The following is an 18,763-nucleotide window of genomic DNA, read 5'->3' on the forward strand; positions in this document are numbered from 1 at the left end:
ACAATATGCCGGTATTTTGCGCCGGTTTGTTTTGGTAGCTGGGAGGCGGTACTTTCTTTCTGGTATCAACAAAACCTTGTGACATCTTTCTCCGCATTGATTGGTCAATATTCACACACCTCCAATCTTTGATTGGATAGCTAAACGAAATACCAAGGTGAAGGTAACTTGAAGATTTTAACAACTCAAAATAAACCTTAATTTTACATTTTTTCACCAAAGAACTTGAATTGTACAATTGCTGGTACTGAAATTTATCAAAATAAATTACTATGAACGTTAATTTTCCGTTAGTTTTATCTACACAGGTTAGAATCTGTGTTGCATTCGATTCGACGAGCTGTCAATCATTTTTGCCGTTTCGTGTTGATTTCCGATCTAATGAGTGAATTTACTCCCTCTGTAGGAAATAGCCGATTGACAATTACTGTCAAGAAACTATCAATACATTACTGTTTCATGACAGTGATTTGATTTTTCCAATTCTAAGACATCAAAAGAAATCCATACGGTATAGATCTAAGGATTAATTTTTTCTTGTCTTTTCAAGTATGTCGAATATTAAGCGGGGGAAGGAAAGAACAGCAGTATTTATCTACATTACGCAGAATGTCGGTCAACCACGTGACAACTGTCAAACTTCTTTATAAGCATATCCCAGAGTGCACCTCGAAAAAAAAAATCATCAACAAAATGTCGAAACGCGATCAGGATGTGGAACTCGTCGATTAGCAAGCTAGTTAAATTTCTTGTGCTTTTGTTTATTGCGTATCTTTTAGACAAAACTGTTATTGCATCTACAGGCGAATACATCGGTAAAATCCAGAGTAGTTGCCAGGACACTTTTGATTTGTTTCGTTGTTTTTATAGTCAGCTGAATATTTCGAATTTCCTCTTCTCACATGTTTTCTACATCACACATGTGTCCTTCTATCTATATTGCAGATTACATTTTATGCAGAAATTGTGGACATGAAATCATACACCCATACCACTTGATTCAAATGCCTAGCAAGCTAGCTCACAGACAAAGGAACGACACAATTGGGGGACGAAATGAAACGTTAATACAACTATTCAAAAACCCAGATGGTATGCAGTTACAGTTTCATTAGTTTTATTTGATAGTTATATATACATCGATGTTCCCCATAGAAAACCTTGGTGACGTTGTCCCCTGCCATTTCTCCCTTTCTTTTGCATTTGAAGCAGTAGACCTGTCTTGATCACATAATCTGAAGATGGGAAGATTTTCAATGAGGGCTTCAGCGAGACCGTGATTTCTGTGGAAATGAGGGGGTTAGGAAAGACCGAATATAAATAACCCCCTCGTTTCCACAGAAATGAATGAGACCAAGACTCCGCTGACTTAATTGTACCCCTCACCTGTCCCCCTCTGTGCCTACACACTTTCTAGACGTTCCATCCCATAATCAATCCGTCCCTTAGTCGATTCGTCCCATTACCTATCCGTCCCCTAGTTAATACGTCCCCTAGTCGATCCGGCCCAGAAAAAATATTTTTTCAAGTGCTATTTACAGTACGGAATTGATTTAATTCATCTGTGTATTTCATCTTCATGGTGTGTGTGCCGCTGATATCTTCTGTCATCAGGTAGTCATAATATGCTCTATGGTATTTATGGCTTGATTGCAGACTAATTAACCTTGATCACACATAATGTATATTAATCTTCTTGAGACTGTTTATCATAACAAATGTCTCTTCTTTTAAAAGCAAGAAAAACATACTTTGCTAAAGCATTTAAGGTATTTGTTCCTCCATATTGAAATAAGCTTTCAGTATTTCCCAAAAAGAAGAGATGTTTTGATATTTGACAGCTTTTTCTAAGATCATTATACACATCACAATATTCGATAAAGTGGGCTTAATTTTCAATACAAAGAATGCCTTTTGTTTTTAAACAAAATTTACATACTCTGTCATTTCTTGGAATATATCTATACCTGCCACATTCTATTTCCAAATCATGAGCAATTCTTTGAACTTCTGGAGTTAAAAAAAACAACCCCAAAAACTTCTAATAGTTAGGTTACTGTAAGCTAGCTGGTAATTAATGATCAAAGGTTGCACAACAATGCAGTTATAAAAACTGTTTTCACTAAGGTGTTTTCACAATGATCAGTGGACATGGGACACACATTTACATTGATTGCTATACATAGTTGAATAACGATGTTTTTACAATAATTAATGAGCACACATTTTCATAACCATTACACTTCAAACAAAAATTATAAATCCTAGTTAAGGGTTGTATAAACAGTTTTATTTACACATCTAACTTCAGCAGTTATCTAATTTTGATAACTATAACTGCAATATATATGCAAAAACTTCCCTTTTTCTTAAGTAATAATCATTATTATATCTTTGATTTAAAAAAAAAATGGAGGGGCCGGATTGACTAAGCAAAATGGGCCGAATCGACCATGGGACGGATCGACTAGGGACGGACCGACTGGGGGACGGAACGACCTGCTACCCTGCTGGGACATAGGGCGCCAATACAGTGACTATTGTGTCTCTGTCTACTGCCCTTGCTGATGGCCAGAAATACTCCACCCCAGCTTTGATGTGGTCCTCCTTCCACATTGTTTTAGGCCTACCCACTTTTATGGATGACATGTCATTTATGCAATGGTACAGATTCTGTTATTGTCCATCCTTAATATACAGTCATTCCTCTTACATAAGTGTTATCATTTCACAAACTCTCAGTATTCTGCAACTCAATATGATACTGCTCTTCTTTTGATATCTTATCTGGCCATCTTATTCATAAAAGTTGTCAAAGGCACCTGTTTTGGAAGATGGCCATCTTCTTTTTGTCTCCCTTTGTTGTTTTCCATGTTTCGTTTTCATACTTAGAGTATATACAACTGTTAAAGAATTTCCTCTTGGTTTGGATGGAAAATTTTGAAGAGCTCTTGAATTTTCTTCTTCTCCTGAATTGACATTCCTTCCATGAATATTTAGATAGATGGACAATGGCATATGAATGTAGGCAAATAATTAATTATCAATTACCAATCTCCTTCACATTCATTTGTCTAACTGTACATAAGGGACAGGAATGAAAATCAGATGTCTTAGGCACATGTTTTATTGGAGAAAATTTTTTTTGAACTTTTGTTAAGAGTTGAAGGTTGAGCAACCTAGAAGGTAGATGGAAAACTCAATTTGATTCTCAGCGTCAACATTTCTACTTTCTTTTTTTCCAGCTTTTAAGAAATTGTCATGAGATTTACATAAATTTTGTTAGAACTACTACTCATTGACAATGCCCTCATCCATCAAGTCTCTTGAGTTTTTCTCCTCCTAGTCAATTTTTTTTTCAGGTGTATATTTTGAAGTAATCACAGCTACCAAGGCAAATGTCACAGAAACGTCACAGGTAAGTATACACAGAATGATTTCAGAAGCACGTCGATCATTCTGAACCATTGACTCCCTGAATTTGTATTAGTTTTGCACAGATTGATTGAAAGCAGATTAATTAATTTTTAAAGTTATTAACTTTCCCTTAATTACATGGTTGAAAATGTGTATGTAAAAGAAAACATTGAGAAGATTATTTAAAAAGTAAATTTAGCAGGTACACATAAATTAAACATTGTCTTTTGGGCGGGCATCTATAAATAGCTCCACGTGCTTCAAGGGAATCCCATGAGAATCCCAAAATAATGTATGTAACTCAGACGCAACTGTCTAAATTTAATGCTGAAAGAGCGTAAAACAATGAATTTAACCAAGATATTTTAGTTCTCTTAAACTTATTGCACGGTACTGTAACAATTGTAACAAAATACTCAGCTTTACACAAATAAGACCACTGATGATCTGATCACATGACTGTCACTTGATTCGTGCATTAGAAATGGCAGAGTAACAGTTCTTTGTAAACAATGATTTAAAATCAAATAATTCTGGTTACAACAGGTGAAATAATGTATGAAATGCTGTACAGCCTCATAAATACATATGTGCGATGATTTAACAGCATTTTTACAATGTGGAAAAAAATTGTCAAAATTCGGACCATACAACTTTAAATCAATTAAGTCAACTGATGCAGTCAGCATGTGGAAATATACCACAGTGAAACCTGTCTAATCTGATGGACTGTGGGAAATAACAACAGTGTTGGTTTAGACAGTGTGTCAGATTACTCAACTGTTGAATATATTCTGTTACATTATGTCAGATGGCTTAGGATCTCAAATTCAAAGTACATTATCATATTAGTATTTTCTCCTCAGCTGACATACATCAATAATTCTGATAGTGAAAAGGTGTTCAACTCTAATATCAATTTATACACATTTTCAATAATAATATGATGCCTAAGCCTTCATATGTACAATATACTAAGCGGTAGACTTCAATGTTTAAAAAGAAGAGTCAGTGCTTGTTGGATTTGGTTGGTTGTTTTTTGTAGTCTTTCTTTTATCTAATTTCATCTGTCCATCCTCCATCATCTGGTATAGTCACATCTTTGTATTTTGTTAATCACATGTTGTAAACAGATATAACTTTATTGTTCTTTTGAATAAACAAACAAACAATTGGAACACAGTTTATCTATTGTGTACATAAGCAGATAAACAGCTACCAACTTCAGTAATACGCTGACTGAAGTCTTGAACAAACAGTACTTTTAATTCACCTGGCACCAGCTTACCTAACCAACCAGTAATGATGCTACGTATATTCAGAGTTAAACAACTTGTATGATGATGTCAGATTATGCAGGTGAAATTACAATTAATTTGCAGGTTTTATGGACAAAGTAGTGCTGGAATTCAGAATATAAAGTGGTTGGATTGTACAGTGTTTTATTGTATGAATATTATAAAGGAAAGTTTGAGAATTTGATGTGAGGTCGGAAATTCCAGTGTGCCGGATCACACAGGTGTCAGACTGTGTCTGCCTGAGAGTGCTTATTTTATATCTGGTAGTTTATAGAGCAAGGTTTCAATCCACAATTTTTGTAGTTCACCTGCACCATACTCAAGTGAAGCTGTTTCGTTTAAAATTTGAAAGTCCGGCCATTGTTAATCTCGTATTTCCAGGTCACCTGAGTTGAAGCTCAACCGAGTTTTTTTTTTTTTTTTATCAAATTTTGTCATTTGGTCATTGGTGAACAATTCACATTTGGAACAAATTTCAACCAAATTTGCTCACAAAGCATCTTAAGGGTAAAGGGGTTTCATGTTTGTTGAAATGAAAACCCATGTCCTGTTCCAGGGGAAAATAAGAAATACATACATGTAGTGGGAATATGGAATGGAGTGTGTATTAAATCTTCTAAAAAACCAAGAAATCTGAAACTTGTATGAAGTATTTCTCATGTACTAAAAATATTAATTATACCATGGCCTCCAGTTTAACATTGGATATCATACATATTATGAGATTATCTTAGAAAAATTCTTTTCAAGAATCACAGGGATTCATATTTTTTAATTGATACATGTATATGCAAGCATTTTCTTAAAATGTAGTTTGAGATTTGTACATATTTTGGCTTGCAGGGCCACAATAAGGTTTCAAAATTCAACATTGGTTATTTATGGGGAGTATCTTTGAAAATCTTCTTCTAAAGAACCACAAGGATTCAGATTCTCAAATTGATATGCAAGCTGCCTTGACCCCCATGGCTAGGTCAGGGCCACAATAGGGATTCAGAGTTTAATGTTCATGCAGTCATTGTTGACCATACTTGTACAGGTAACTCGAAATAACTCAAAGTTCAAGGGACCTTGATAAAACTTTGAGAGTTCTAGAAATTGAAGGTCCAGTCAAATCTGGAATTTAAAGTTCCGACTGTAATGGTTAAGATTTTATAGCAACAGAGGTGCATATTTACAACATCCTGGCATTGTTTTGGCACATTGTCTATTTTTAGATAATTGACTTGATTTCAACAACATTGTCTTGCATAGATAATTTTTTTGTACATGTACATTTACAAGATAAATTTCTCGTACATGTAGCGAAGTTTTGCAGTCATTAACTTCACAGAGCACAATTGTTACAATTTTCATTCACTTTACGCAAAGCACACATTCTAATAAATAGCAATGTTTTCTTGGCATGTCTCTAAATTATATTCTTAAAATTACTGTCGCATTGTCAAGTCCGAACAAGTCGTAAATTTGGCTATAATTGAATTATATAACAAATTCCAAGTGCATTGGAGGGTTAAATTGACCAATTAAACTATTTAAAACTATCCACCCTACCAGGAATCAGTCGATTTGTCACCTACATGTATATAAACACTTTATTAACATGACTGAGCTAGCTAGCCCCCAGCATTCACCGTTATCCAGCTTTAAGGTCCAAGTGGAAATAATTATACGTTTTAGTGAGGGTGCATGCATGCATATCTGCTACCACCACTTTAAGAGATAGTGAAAAACATTGAGATGAATTTTACAGGACCCATTTATTTCACTTTTTGATCAAGAGTAAATTTGTTTAGTTATGTAGAGAAAAAATCGGGACCGTGATTTCACTTTGAGATATCAAGAACTTTGTGAGATCAAAGTGCAAGCCATCAAGAGTCGCCTGTATATTTGAATTTTTCCTCAAGAACAATTAGAGTACAGATTGTCAAATCAATATGCAAGCACTCTTTTGTAGTATTTTTTCAGGTGTGTTGAACTAACTTCATACCGTGACACATAAGTCAGGGAGGGACCACATGATTTGTACAAAATTTCAGTTATCAGGTTCCATGACCTTTCCATGACCTCAACCAATTTTCCATGAGATCAAAGACAGACAACTGACTGATGACTATGACACAAACACAAATATGAAGTCTTCTCCCCACCATACCAAAATGATTTAGCAATTTGAAAACATTTGTTCACATTTTCCTTAGATTTGTACGAAATATGCATTAATTGTTACTGTATGTGTAGTCCACAAAATTTTAGCATTAAACATTTCATTCCCTCCCAATAAAAATGGTCGAGTGTTTCCTACATGATTTGTTGACCTTGTTTCCGAATCAACTCTTTTTCATTCGCACCTAAACGCTTACAGCAATGGAAATTACTCTGTCAAGTGATTTTATTAGACAGATTAAAACCAATACGGTTTTAATAGTTTCGGATTAGGCAAAATGATATAGATTTAATTTAAAAGATTTCTATCTTAATTTATGGAGTTTTTCAAAAACTGACACCTAGAGCTGGATAAAGTGAAATTCCATGACTTTCCATGACCTCTCTCAAAATTCCATGACTTTTCAAGACCTAAATCCAAATTCAATGACTTCCCATGACCCGTACGAATCATGGACCACAATAGAAGATTAAAATTTTATCACTCGATCACCAGAACTTTCTATTGCACACTATAATTAAGTTTCCATGGGAATATTTTCATAAATATCAATACTTGTATATTACTTGGATTAGGCAGGGAACTTAACTTACTTAATCCTCTTCGTGCTAGGAAGCACATAAGGCCTTCACTGAGGATCGCCATCTCTGTCTGTCTGCTGCCATGTTCTGAATCCGGCCCCAAGTCCATCCACACTCCTTCATCTCTTTCTCTACTGATCGCCGCCATGTTTCCTTTGGTCTCCCTCTATTTCTCTTTCCTGCTGGTGTCCATCTCATGGCGATCTTTGGGATTGATGTTGCTCCCATCCTGTGGACATGTCCGATCCATTTCCATTGTCTCATCTTGATCATCTCAGATATTGGTGATGTTGACGTTCTCTGATATAGATCTTTGTTGCTGATGGTGTTGGGCCAGAAGACCTTCAGAATCCGTCGTAGGCATTTGGTCTGGAAGACATCCAGTCTGTGGACAATACCTTTGGTCACCTTCCACGACTCGTCACCATATAGGAGGACTCCAATGATGTTACTCTTGAATATCCTGATCTTGGTCTTGATGCTGATGGCTGTTGACTTCCAGATGTTCCTCAGGCTTGCGAAGGCTGCTCTTGCTTTGGCTATTCTGCTCTCTACATCAGATGTTGAGTCCCCATCGGCTGTGATCTTACTGCCGAGGTAAACAAACTCTGAGACTTCCTCTACTACGTTGTTCCCAATATTCACTTCTCTTTCTGTTTTGTTGTTAACTTTCATGATCTTCGTCTTTCCGGCATTGATGTTGAGACCTATCTGGCTGCCGTAGTTTGTCAAGTCGGTTGTCTTCCCTTGGATGTGTTGGAAACAATGAGCCAGGAGTGCAATGTCATCTGCGAAGTCTAGATCTTCTAGAGACTTTTCAAATGTCCAAAGCAAATGTCCCCTGTTGTTCTGACTGGTTGTCTTCTTCATCACCCAGTCAATACACATCACAAAAAGTAGGGGAGATAGTAAACATCTCTGTCTCACTCCAGTGGCCTGGAAGTCCTGATAGAGCATCTTGATGATGGATATGATCTTGTCTGGTATTCCGTAGTGTGCCATGATCTTCCACATTGCAGGTTGATGGATACTGTCAAATGCCTTGGCAAAGTCTATGAAATTGGCATATACTGTGGCGTTCCATTCGTTACTCTGTTCCATAATCTGTCTCAATGTGAAGATATGGTCTGCGCATGACCTTCCTCTCCGAAACCCTGCCTGCTCATTCCGTAGGAGAGGGTCCACCATGTCTGTTATTCTGTTCAAGATGACTCTGCAGAGGACCTTGCTTGTGATGGACAGTAGCATGATTCCCCTCCAGTTGTTGGTGTCTGTCAGGTCTCCTTTCTTGGGCAGCTTCACAATCAGAACGATTCATATAAATGTCAGTAATGCTAAACTGCTGCAGTTATTTATCTTGGTTAACGAAACATTAAAAATGTTGGCCTTATATTTAAATATAACACACCAGTCTATTATTGGAAACAGGTGTTTTCCATTTAGATTTCTGAGTCGGCCGTTTCGTCAACAAAAGCGCTATACCTCTTTCATTGCCAAGCTGGGTAGCCCAGTATGTTAACTTGTAGACTGCTGAACTGTAGATTGTGGGTTCAAATCCAGCAGGGATTTAAAAAAAAATTCTGATTGCTTTCCATTAAAACAGCATTTTTGGACTAAGTAAAGCAAAGTAAGTTTCCAATTTCAAAATATTGTACACATCTTCCACTTTTCATCAATATAAAATCTCACCCCTGACCTGACCTTAATAGCATTCTTGTTTGTCAATCTATTCAGATTTTATGTGTCGGCATGAGTTATTAATGTATGCAATGCTATCCTAGTCTTCATTGTTGGGAAAGAGATACTTACCACCAAAGTGTCTTATTAGTCTCTCTAAATGAATAAATGAAAACATATAGATGTGGTAATGTGCTAAAAAAAATTCATTTTATTTTCAGTCGTCAGACTTGATGACATGGTTTCCAGGATACATTTGGACGATTTGTGTTTGCCCCATGTGCCTTAAACACATAGGATGGTAAGGACCTTTCTGTACAATCAACCTTCTGTACCGAGTCCAGTCATTACAATCAGCCTTCTGTACTGAGTCCAGACATTACAATCAACCTTCTGTACTGAGTCCAGACATTACAATCAGCCTTCTATACTGAGTTCAGACATTACAATTAGCCTTCTATACTGAGTCCAGACATTACAATCAACCTTCTATACTGAGTTCAGACATTACAATCAGCCTTCTATACTGAGTTCAGACATTACAATCAGCCTTCTGTACTGAGTCCAGACATTACAATCAGCCTTCTGTACTGAGTCCAGACATTACAATCAACCTTCTGTACTGAGTTCAGACATTACAATCAGCCTTCTGTACTGAGTGCAGACATTACAATCAGCCTTCTATACTGAGTGCAGACATTACAATCAGCCTTCTATACTGAGTTCAGACATTACAATCAGCCTTCTGTACTGAGTTCAGACATTACAATCAGCCTACTATACTGAGTTCAGACATTACAATCAGCCTTCTATACTGAGTCCAGACATTACAATCAGCCTTCTATACTGAGTCCAGACATTACAATCAGCCTTCTATACTGAGTTCAGACATTACAATCAGCCTTCTGTACTGAGTTCAGACATTACAATCAGCCTACTATACTGAGTTCAGACATTACAATCAGCCTTCTATACTGAGTTCAGCCTTTTGCACTGAGTTCATACATTACAGGCACCCTTATTTACTGATGAATTGAATTTTCCAAGATATAACTTGTTTGTGATTGTCAATTTTTCTTGAATCATTGATTCAATGTTAGCATAGATACCACAATTGGAAGTTCAAAAGTGTCGATTGAATGTTTTTTAGAGCAAAATCGTTTTACAGTGTATCTATGGAAAAATATAATGACTTCACTGTACAGTAGGGAATAGCCCAAATCTTATCACTGCGGTGAAGAGAAATAAGTGGCACCAGTATAATATGCCCCCCCCCCCCCCAAATATTCTGGATGAAATGGTACATAACCATGTACATGCTGTCAAAACTTTATTTTCAGGAAATATCAGATGACAACCTCAGAAAATAAACCTCTGTCTTTTTATGGAATCATTCTGGCCAATGTCTTACAGGAATCAGGTACACCAGTAATTTACCATGCCAAGTTTCAGACAAAGTTCTTACACATGTAGCTATTGAAGGTCAAATGTGATTAATTCATCAAAAGTTAAATTCTGAAACATGCATGTTTTTCTTTTCTGTTCTGTCTTTATAAAAAAAATGTAGAGACATCTAATCTAGTTCATTTGTCACAAAAACTAGTACACACCTTTGCAAATACTTTTATTTAAGGTTTCATATTTGAGCCTCAGGGGTATTTAAGGGTTCTTTATGGGAATGAAAGCTTACCCCATTTCCAATGATAAAAGCCATATAAATTTTTCCAAAATCTTATTAAAGTTTCCCATGCAAATGGCAATTACAGAAGAATCCATTTAATAAGCAACGTTAATAAAAAAATTCTAAAATGCACCAGAGTTGAAAGTTCAAGTTTTTCTGATCAGAATTTGTCTGACTGTTGTAGGTATGTCTGCCATTAAATTGTGGCATTTTTGACTTCCTTTCCAGAACTTCTGTGCCAATTTTAAAAGTATTCTTGGGTGAAGGGGAATTAAATTTCTTCTTAAGAATGCCCCTTTCCACAGGGAAATAGTTAAGAAATAGGACTGCATGTTTAAACAACTAACATAAGCAACAAAAATTGCACAAAAGTTTCCTTATCAAATGAAGAGTCCAGTTTTATTCAAAGCTTTGCCCAGGGGGCCAGGAGGAGGAGTATAAGGAGTTATAATTCTCAAAAAGTTTTTACCTGAAGATCCACAAGTGTACAGTTTGTCAAATTAATAATATCTAATATGTAGACATTTTTTGTAATGAATGGTCATGGTGGCTCAGTGGATAGAATATATTCTTTTCATAACCAGGAGATGGTGGGTTAGTTCCACTCATGCCTTGTCAAACCTAAGACATAAAAACAGGTAGTAACTGCTGCTTTGCCAAATGCTCTGCCGAAGATGGGACGTATTATGGTATGGTGCTATCCGTCCGTCCGTCCGTCCGTCTGTCTGGACCTTTTGGGCAGGATACAGACCGAACCGTAAGCTCCAGGATTTTACAACTTGGTACATTTGATCACCATGATGAGAGGAAGATGCCTATTGTTTTTCAAGGTCAGAAGTCAAAGGTCATAGTATTACTTAGTAGGAAAACCTTGTAGGCAGGATACAAACTGAATGGTAAGCTCCAGGATATTGCAACTTGGTACATTCGATCACCATGATGAGAGGAAAATGCCTATTGTTTTTCAATGTTATAAGTGGAAGGTCAAGGTCGTAGTATCACTTAGTTTGAAAACCTTGTAGGCAGGTTACAAATCAAACCATAAGCACCAGGATATTGAAACTTGGTACATTTGATCACCATGATGAGAGGAAGATGCCTATTACTTTTTCAAGGTCACAGTATCACTTAGTAGGAAAACATTGTAGGCAGTATACAAACTGAACTGTTGGGGTTAGGAGCTTCAAACTTTGTATACATACACTTTTTACCAAGTGTAGGATGCCTATTGTTTCTTAAGGTCAAAGGTCAATGTCATAGTAGCAGGATGCAGACCAATTTGTTGGGGCAAGGACCATTAAACTTGGTACACATACATCTTATGCCAAGTGAAAATATTACATAGAGAGTACATGATTGGTCTTGTTTTTTCGATGCAAAGAAAGTATGTCACACCCTGATGATTGCTGATACTACTTGAAGGCAAGCTCTACAAATCATAGTGTAAGAAAAACACCCTATATTAGCTTTTCACGGGCATATTATGTACCGTTGGCGGTACTCTTGTTAAAAAAGTGATAATTATATCTTTCGAATGTAACCTTTATTAACAAGGTCCCTTGTCGCAGTAGGCCTTGGCATGTTAATAGAACCCTTGCTGCTATGACCATAAGCACCATACATATAAGGTCTAGATTTGTGACACATCACCTGTAGCTGGTGATTGAGATCTTGATGCGTGACAAGTTCTCAAAGGGACATATGACAAACAAACCAACCCAAATCCCCATGTACTGTAAATTCCTGGGACCAAACAAGTGGTATAAAGTTTACAGAATGAGTACGTAGGAAAACACTTTCAAACATTAGTACATGTTTCATACCTCGAACAAAAGATTTTTGCGTGTACCAAATAACTTGGTACACCCCAAGTCCAAGCTTCATGGTTGGGTAAACGTGCCTTTGTATTTCTAATTATTAGACCAATAATTATCAATGATTGGTAACAATCCTGGAAGGGTGTCGCACTTTCTGAATACACACCCTAATCAGTTAATACCAGACTTGGTGTGGAGCATTGAATGTTAAAACAAAAACACAAAAATTTTGGTGGTGTGGGTGAGCAACAGAAACAAGAGACCAGTCATGCTCTATTTAAGATATATTCTGTCTCTCTCTCTGAGGTATCTGTCATGCCCTATCACTAACACTTATAATGAAAATAGTATAGGATGTGTACTCACCATCTTGTGTTCGAGCCTCAGTCACAAAGTGATACATCCAGCAATCTATCATTTGAAACAAATCTAAAAGACACAGGGACAGTTTTATATCACTCCATCAGCATATCGGATCCGTTTTTGTTGGTCACCCAAATAGTTTGTTTACAATATCATTTTCAGAAACGATATCTAGGAAACGCACGGAACTATTTTCTATAATGCCTGAAAATGTCCAAAACAATAGTTTTAGCAAGTTCTTAGCTTAAATCCATTTGAAGACATGGCAGACACTCTTGAAACATGGATAAAGATATTAAATGTTTACGAATAAACCAATAATACTTTAAAACTACTCACTGTGCACCCTCACCTGGCTGTTGAATACAGGTAAACTCCCCTTGAGGGAACAAATTATCAAACCCAACCAATACAAAATTGCACCAATCAAGATGAATGCTAATGAATCTTGATTAAAGGATAAAAAATAGGAAGGGTAATAATAAATTAGATGGAGATCATAAAGAGTTTTCATTTCTAGTGTGAAACATGAACTAAGTATGTTGCTAAACTTTTCTCACCACTGGATTTGGTCTTTCGCTTCGTTTGGCACCAAATTTCTTGGTACTCGAGAAAGTTTACCAACATATACTTATTTTCAACAAGCACAAAGGTACAATTTGTCAATTTAGTATATGTACATGTAAGCAGATGTAGATTTTAATTTTTAATACCTATATGTTTGTTGCACTTTGTCTGTGGCTTAATTTACTTAACATTTTTCTCAAGAACCAGATATATGTAGTATGAACAATGTGCATGCATGTCTTGCATACCTTGAGTAGAAGCCAACATTCCTTTCTTTATTTTCAGAGGCAGAGTCCATTATACACATTCCCAGGGCCTACACAAGCTGACACTGAACTGTGTAATTTACGCAATAAATGAATGGGATTGGGCAGCAAATATATTCTATTTTTATTCTTAACATAAATGCAGACTTGTGTTTGGATTTAGACGTCTTAACTCACCTGAGCATAGGGCTCAAGTGAGCTTTTCTGATCAAAATTTGTCTATTGTCTTTTGATGTCATTGTAAAAAAATCAGATTTCTCAAAATGGTTTATATTGTTATTTTCCTCTAGTAAGGGAATAAATGTCCGCATCACTTCACAACAGCGTGATTTGATTATAAGTGTGTTCATTTTAAGCTTGTTTTACTCTGTATTGGTACATTGTGTATATATTGAAATTTCAATACTTGTATGTTGATTCAAAGTAAACACGAGCTTCTCCAGTAGGTTGTGTGATATCATTAAATTGTCTGGTGATGTTGAAGACTTGTTCTTTTTGTACCATGGCTACGTTTGTAACCTGATGAGCAAGATTTAGTGGAAAATGATATTAAAGGAATATTACTGAACCAACACGGTTCCTTTTGTTAGACTGAAACGCTTGTTAAAGATAAAACATTGTATAACCCATTAACAAACGATTACATTTTTAGCTGATTAATGGTAGAAAACTGATTAGATTTGTATTGTTTAACACAATATATCATGAATTATCATATATTTATTGTAGTTGAGGAATGAATTTAATTTTGGGGCATAATTTGCGGATTTTCAAAATGAACAGGGCAAAATTTAAAAATGCTCAATATACCATTAATTCGAAAATAATATCAATCAGTCTTTGTTTAAAGCTATGAGGGCCTCATATTATTCAGATATCATACAGAGAATGTATTGATTTTTACCACAGTGATTTGAGTACTATAAGTAGATTCTAGCATTACGTCTTGTATGACATCAAGAAAACAATCTATCTATAACATAGAAGTATCTTATTAGATACGTTGTCTTTTTATTTCATAGAACTGCAATGTAAATTTTAAAAGAGAAAGAAAAGTCATTCCAAATGCTTGTTGCCAGTGGCTATGTCTCCATACCAAACCATATTATACAAATTTAAATTGCATCTCCTAGTTCATGTATGACCGATCAGAAACTAGAATACAATAAGAATTGAATTATTAGTCTTTATTGTGTAACAATTTTTAAAAATGCGTAAAAAATAAATCTCTCTATGTAACAACATGGATGTGTGCATCTGTTTATAATGCATAACAACAATAAAATATTCTGATACATATATCAGTCCTATCACTGGTTACACTGAGTGTCCAGTTCAAGGTCACTTCAGTGGTCAGTAATAAATGTCCATCAGAGATTTGATGGTAATAGAATTGTCTAAGGTCTTCAAGTTCACCAACTCCCACGCAAAGTACTGCAGGTGCATAGGGGACTGAACCATAAGGAAGCCGTTGTCCGAGAAACGACCTTGAATTCCAGGCGTGTCCAGCCAGACAAAGGGAGCGATGGCATTGGTAGTGATGGTGATGTTGAAGACTTGTTCTTTTTGTACCATGGCTACGTTTGTAACCTGATGAGCAAGATTTAGTGGAAAATGATATTAAAGGAATATTACTGAAATTACTCTCATTAAAACAATTTTACTATTCGCAGAGCATGCAAAGTTTGTGGAAAAATCTAGTATGAAGTAGGCAAGGTCTAGAAACATTCGAGGAATCACGATACAGCATTATAATTAAAATCTGTTGTATCAACATTGCTGAGTACCTGTGTTATTAAAACTGCCACAGTACTTCAGCCTTAATATAGGGTCTAATAACTTCGCTAGATTCTTATTTCTGGTTAACATTATTTTGCAAATCTCTATTTCAGTGATCTCGCCTATTCGGATTTATCATTTAGGCACAAAATTACGAGCATTAAATTTAATTAGAAATAAAATATTCACGAGTTCCAGAAAATCTTGTGAAATTACACCCCAAAAAAATGTTCATGTGAATAAAATGTGGCTTACAGTAATTGAGCTTCAGTGCTACAGTAAATATAAAACAAAAATAATTTCTAGGTGAAAATTCCCAGTTAATCTTGTACCCGTATATTGGCTTTCTGTAATCCTATTGCACTCTGGAATATTGACAGTGGTTGCCAGGCAACTGGGCCAGTTTGTGGATTGCCAAGGTGATAATATAGAAAGCAGTTTTGTCGTCGGATGCAGCCAGCCTGTCGTAACATGTTGTCTATGTTTGCAGAAAACACCAGCTGTGAAGTTGTATTCATCTGAAACAAAATGATATTTTACTCGTAACTTGAGATGGCAGGTGTACATGTAGCCCATGTTGTCCTTACCTGTCTGTGTACAGGTGTATATATAGTCCATGTTGTCCTTACCTGTCTGTGTACAGGTGTATATATAGTCCATGTTGTCCTTACCTGTCTGTGTACAGGTGTACATAAAGTTCATGTTGTCCTTACCTGGAATGGCTGTGTCCAGGTGTATATAGTCCATGTGGTCCTTACCTGTCTATGTACAGGTGTATATATAGTCCATGTTGTCCTTACCTGTCTGTGTACAGATGTATATATAGTCCATGTTGTCAAGTTTGTCCTTACCTGTCTGTATGCAGGTGTATATATAGTCCATGATGTCCTTACTTGTCTGTGTACAGGTGTATATATAGTTTATGTTGTCCTTACCTGTCTCTGTACAAGTGTACATATAGTCCATGTTGTCCTTACCTGTCTGTGTACAATGTATAGTTCATGTTGTCAAGTTTGTCCTTACCTGTCTGTGTACAGGTGTATATATAGTCCATGTTGTCCTTACCTGTCTGTGTACAGGTTTATATATAGTCCATGTTGTCCTTACCTGTCTGTGTACAGGTGTATATATAGTCCATGTTGTCCTTACCTGTCTGTGTACAGGTGTATATATAGTCCATGTTGTCCCTACCTGTCTGTGTACAGGTGTATATATAGTCCATGTTGTCCTTACCTGTCTGTGTACAGGTTTATATATAGTCCATGTTGTCCTTACCTGTCTATGTACAGGTGTGTATATATAGTCCATGTTGTCCTTACCTGTCTGCATACAGGTGTATATATAGTTCATGTTGTCCTTACCTGCCTGTGTACAGGTGTATATATAGTCCATGTTGTCCTTACCTGTCTGTGTACAGGTGTATATATAGTTCATGTTGTCCTTACCTGTCTGTGTACAGGTGTACATATAGTTCATGTTGTCCTTACCTGTCTGTGTACAGGTGTACATATAGTTCATGTTGTCCTTACCTGTCTGTGTACAGGTGTATATATAGTCCATGATGTCCTTAACTGTCTGTGTACAGGTGTACATATAGTTCATGTTGTCCTTAACTGTCTGTGTACAGGTGTATATATAGTCCATGTTGTCCTTACCTGGAATGGCTGTGTCCAGGTGTACATAGAGTTCATGCTGTCCCATGAATACAGAGACACATACAATGTCCCAGAGGGTCCCACAGCATGTTGGATAGGGTGATGGTTACTATGGGGAAATGTGCCAAACAAGAATCCAAGTCTGTGGTGATTGACAGGTACAAATTGTATCTGGTGAGTGTGAGCATGTCTCACTGCATGAATTTTCATCTCGTCTGCGCAGATGTAAACTTTGACCTCTCCATTTTCCTCATAAGGTGAGACAAGCAAGGGGGAGAAAAAGTGTTGTGCGTAGTAATGCAGCATTTTCCATTTTCCACCATATTCTGTAACAAGAGTATCGCAAACTGTACATAACAAGAGTATCACAAACTGTACATAACAAGAGTATCGCAAACTGTACATAACAAGAGTATCACAAACTGTACATAACAAGAGTATCGCAAACTGTACATAACAAGAGTATCACAAACTGTACATAACAAGAGTATCACAAACTGTACATAACAAGAGTATCACAAACTGTACATAACAAGAGTATCACAAACTGTACATAACAAGAGTATCGCATAACAAGAGTATCACAAACTGTACATAACAAGAGTATCGCAAACTGTACATAACAAGAGTATCGCAAACTGTACATAACAAGAGTATCGCATAACAAGAGTATCACAAACTGTACATAAAAGAGTATCGCAAAGTGTACATAACAAGAGTATCGCAAACTGTACATAACAAGAGTATCGCATAACAAGAGTATCGCAAACTGTACATAACAAGAGTATCGCAAACTGTACATAACAAGAGTATCGCAAACTGTACATAACAAGAGTATCGCATAACAAGAGTATCACAAACTGTACATAAAAGAGTATCGCAAACTGTACATAACAAGAGTATTGCATAACAAGAGTATCACAAACTGTACATAACAAGTGCATTGTCGTGTATTCATCTTCGGGGTTTTTTTATGCACTGACAAATGTATCAGGTTTGGAATAGCTGAATCAATTACGCACACACATACGTATACACACATACGTATACCCACTAAAACAGGGACACACACGCGCTATTTAGGATCCGAGCCTATATGTGAACTGTTTGTGGCAAATAAACTGCAACTGGTTATCTCACTGTAATCCGTGTTGTGTTTTTAATAAAAGTGACATGGAAGGCAGTACAACAAGAGTATCACAAACTGTACATAACAAGAGTATCGCAAACTGTACATAACAAGAGTATCACAAACTGTACATAACAAGAGTATTACATAACAAGAGTATCGCAAACTGTACATAAAAGAGTATCACAAACTGTACATAACAAGAGTATCGCAAACTGTACATAACAAGAGTATCGCATAACAAGAGTATCGCAAACTGTACATAACAAGAGTATTACATAACAAGAGTATCGCAAACTGTACATAACAAGAGTATCACAAACTGTACATAACAAGAGTATCACAAACTGTACATAACAAGAGTAT

At 36.3% G+C, this 18,763-nt stretch overlaps 2 protein-coding genes across 2 annotated transcripts in view; one reads left to right on the forward strand and one right to left on the reverse strand.

Annotated features, from left to right (window-relative positions):
* The first annotated feature begins 675 nt into the window (after positions 1-675).
* Positions 676-14,311, forward strand: LOC125647176 (protein cereblon-like). Its single transcript, XM_048873862.2, has 6 exons — positions 676-815; positions 946-1,092; positions 3,363-3,418; positions 9,362-9,441; positions 10,481-10,560; positions 13,854-14,311. Exons 1-6 carry the CDS (start codon positions 713-715, stop codon positions 13,895-13,897), a joined length of 510 nt encoding a protein of 169 aa, XP_048729819.1. The 5' UTR covers positions 676-712; the 3' UTR covers positions 13,898-14,311.
* A 695-nt stretch (positions 14,312-15,006) lies between these two features.
* Positions 15,007-18,763, reverse strand: part of LOC125647171 (beta-mannosidase-like) — a 44,535-nt gene continuing 40,778 nt past the window's right edge. The window contains exons 15-17 of the mRNA XM_048873856.2: positions 17,269-17,594; positions 15,946-16,131; positions 15,007-15,424 (exon numbers count right to left, since the gene is read on the reverse strand). Of these exons, the coding sequence (XP_048729813.2) occupies positions 15,188-15,424; positions 15,946-16,131; positions 17,269-17,594 (749 nt within the window). The 3' untranslated portion in view covers positions 15,007-15,187. The remainder of the gene's footprint in view (positions 15,425-15,945; positions 16,132-17,268; positions 17,595-18,763) is intronic.

This window comes from Ostrea edulis, chromosome 6, assembly GCF_947568905.1.
Source record: "Ostrea edulis chromosome 6, xbOstEdul1.1, whole genome shotgun sequence".
Classification (NCBI taxonomy): Eukaryota; Metazoa; Mollusca; class Bivalvia; order Ostreida; family Ostreidae; genus Ostrea; species Ostrea edulis.

Excerpts from the sequence above, each read along its gene's own strand:
- LOC125647176 (XM_048873862.2), top strand. The coding sequence starts at position 713 with ATGTGGAACTCGTCGATTAGCAAGCTAGTTAAATTTCTTGTGCTTTTG. Across the intron at positions 816-945 it reads ATCTACAGGCGAATACATCG|ATTACATTTTATGCAGAAAT; the intron begins GTAAAATCCAGA and ends TCTATATTGCAG. Across the intron at positions 1,093-3,362 it reads ACTATTCAAAAACCCAGATG|GTGTATATTTTGAAGTAATC; the intron begins GTATGCAGTTAC and ends TTTTTTTTTCAG.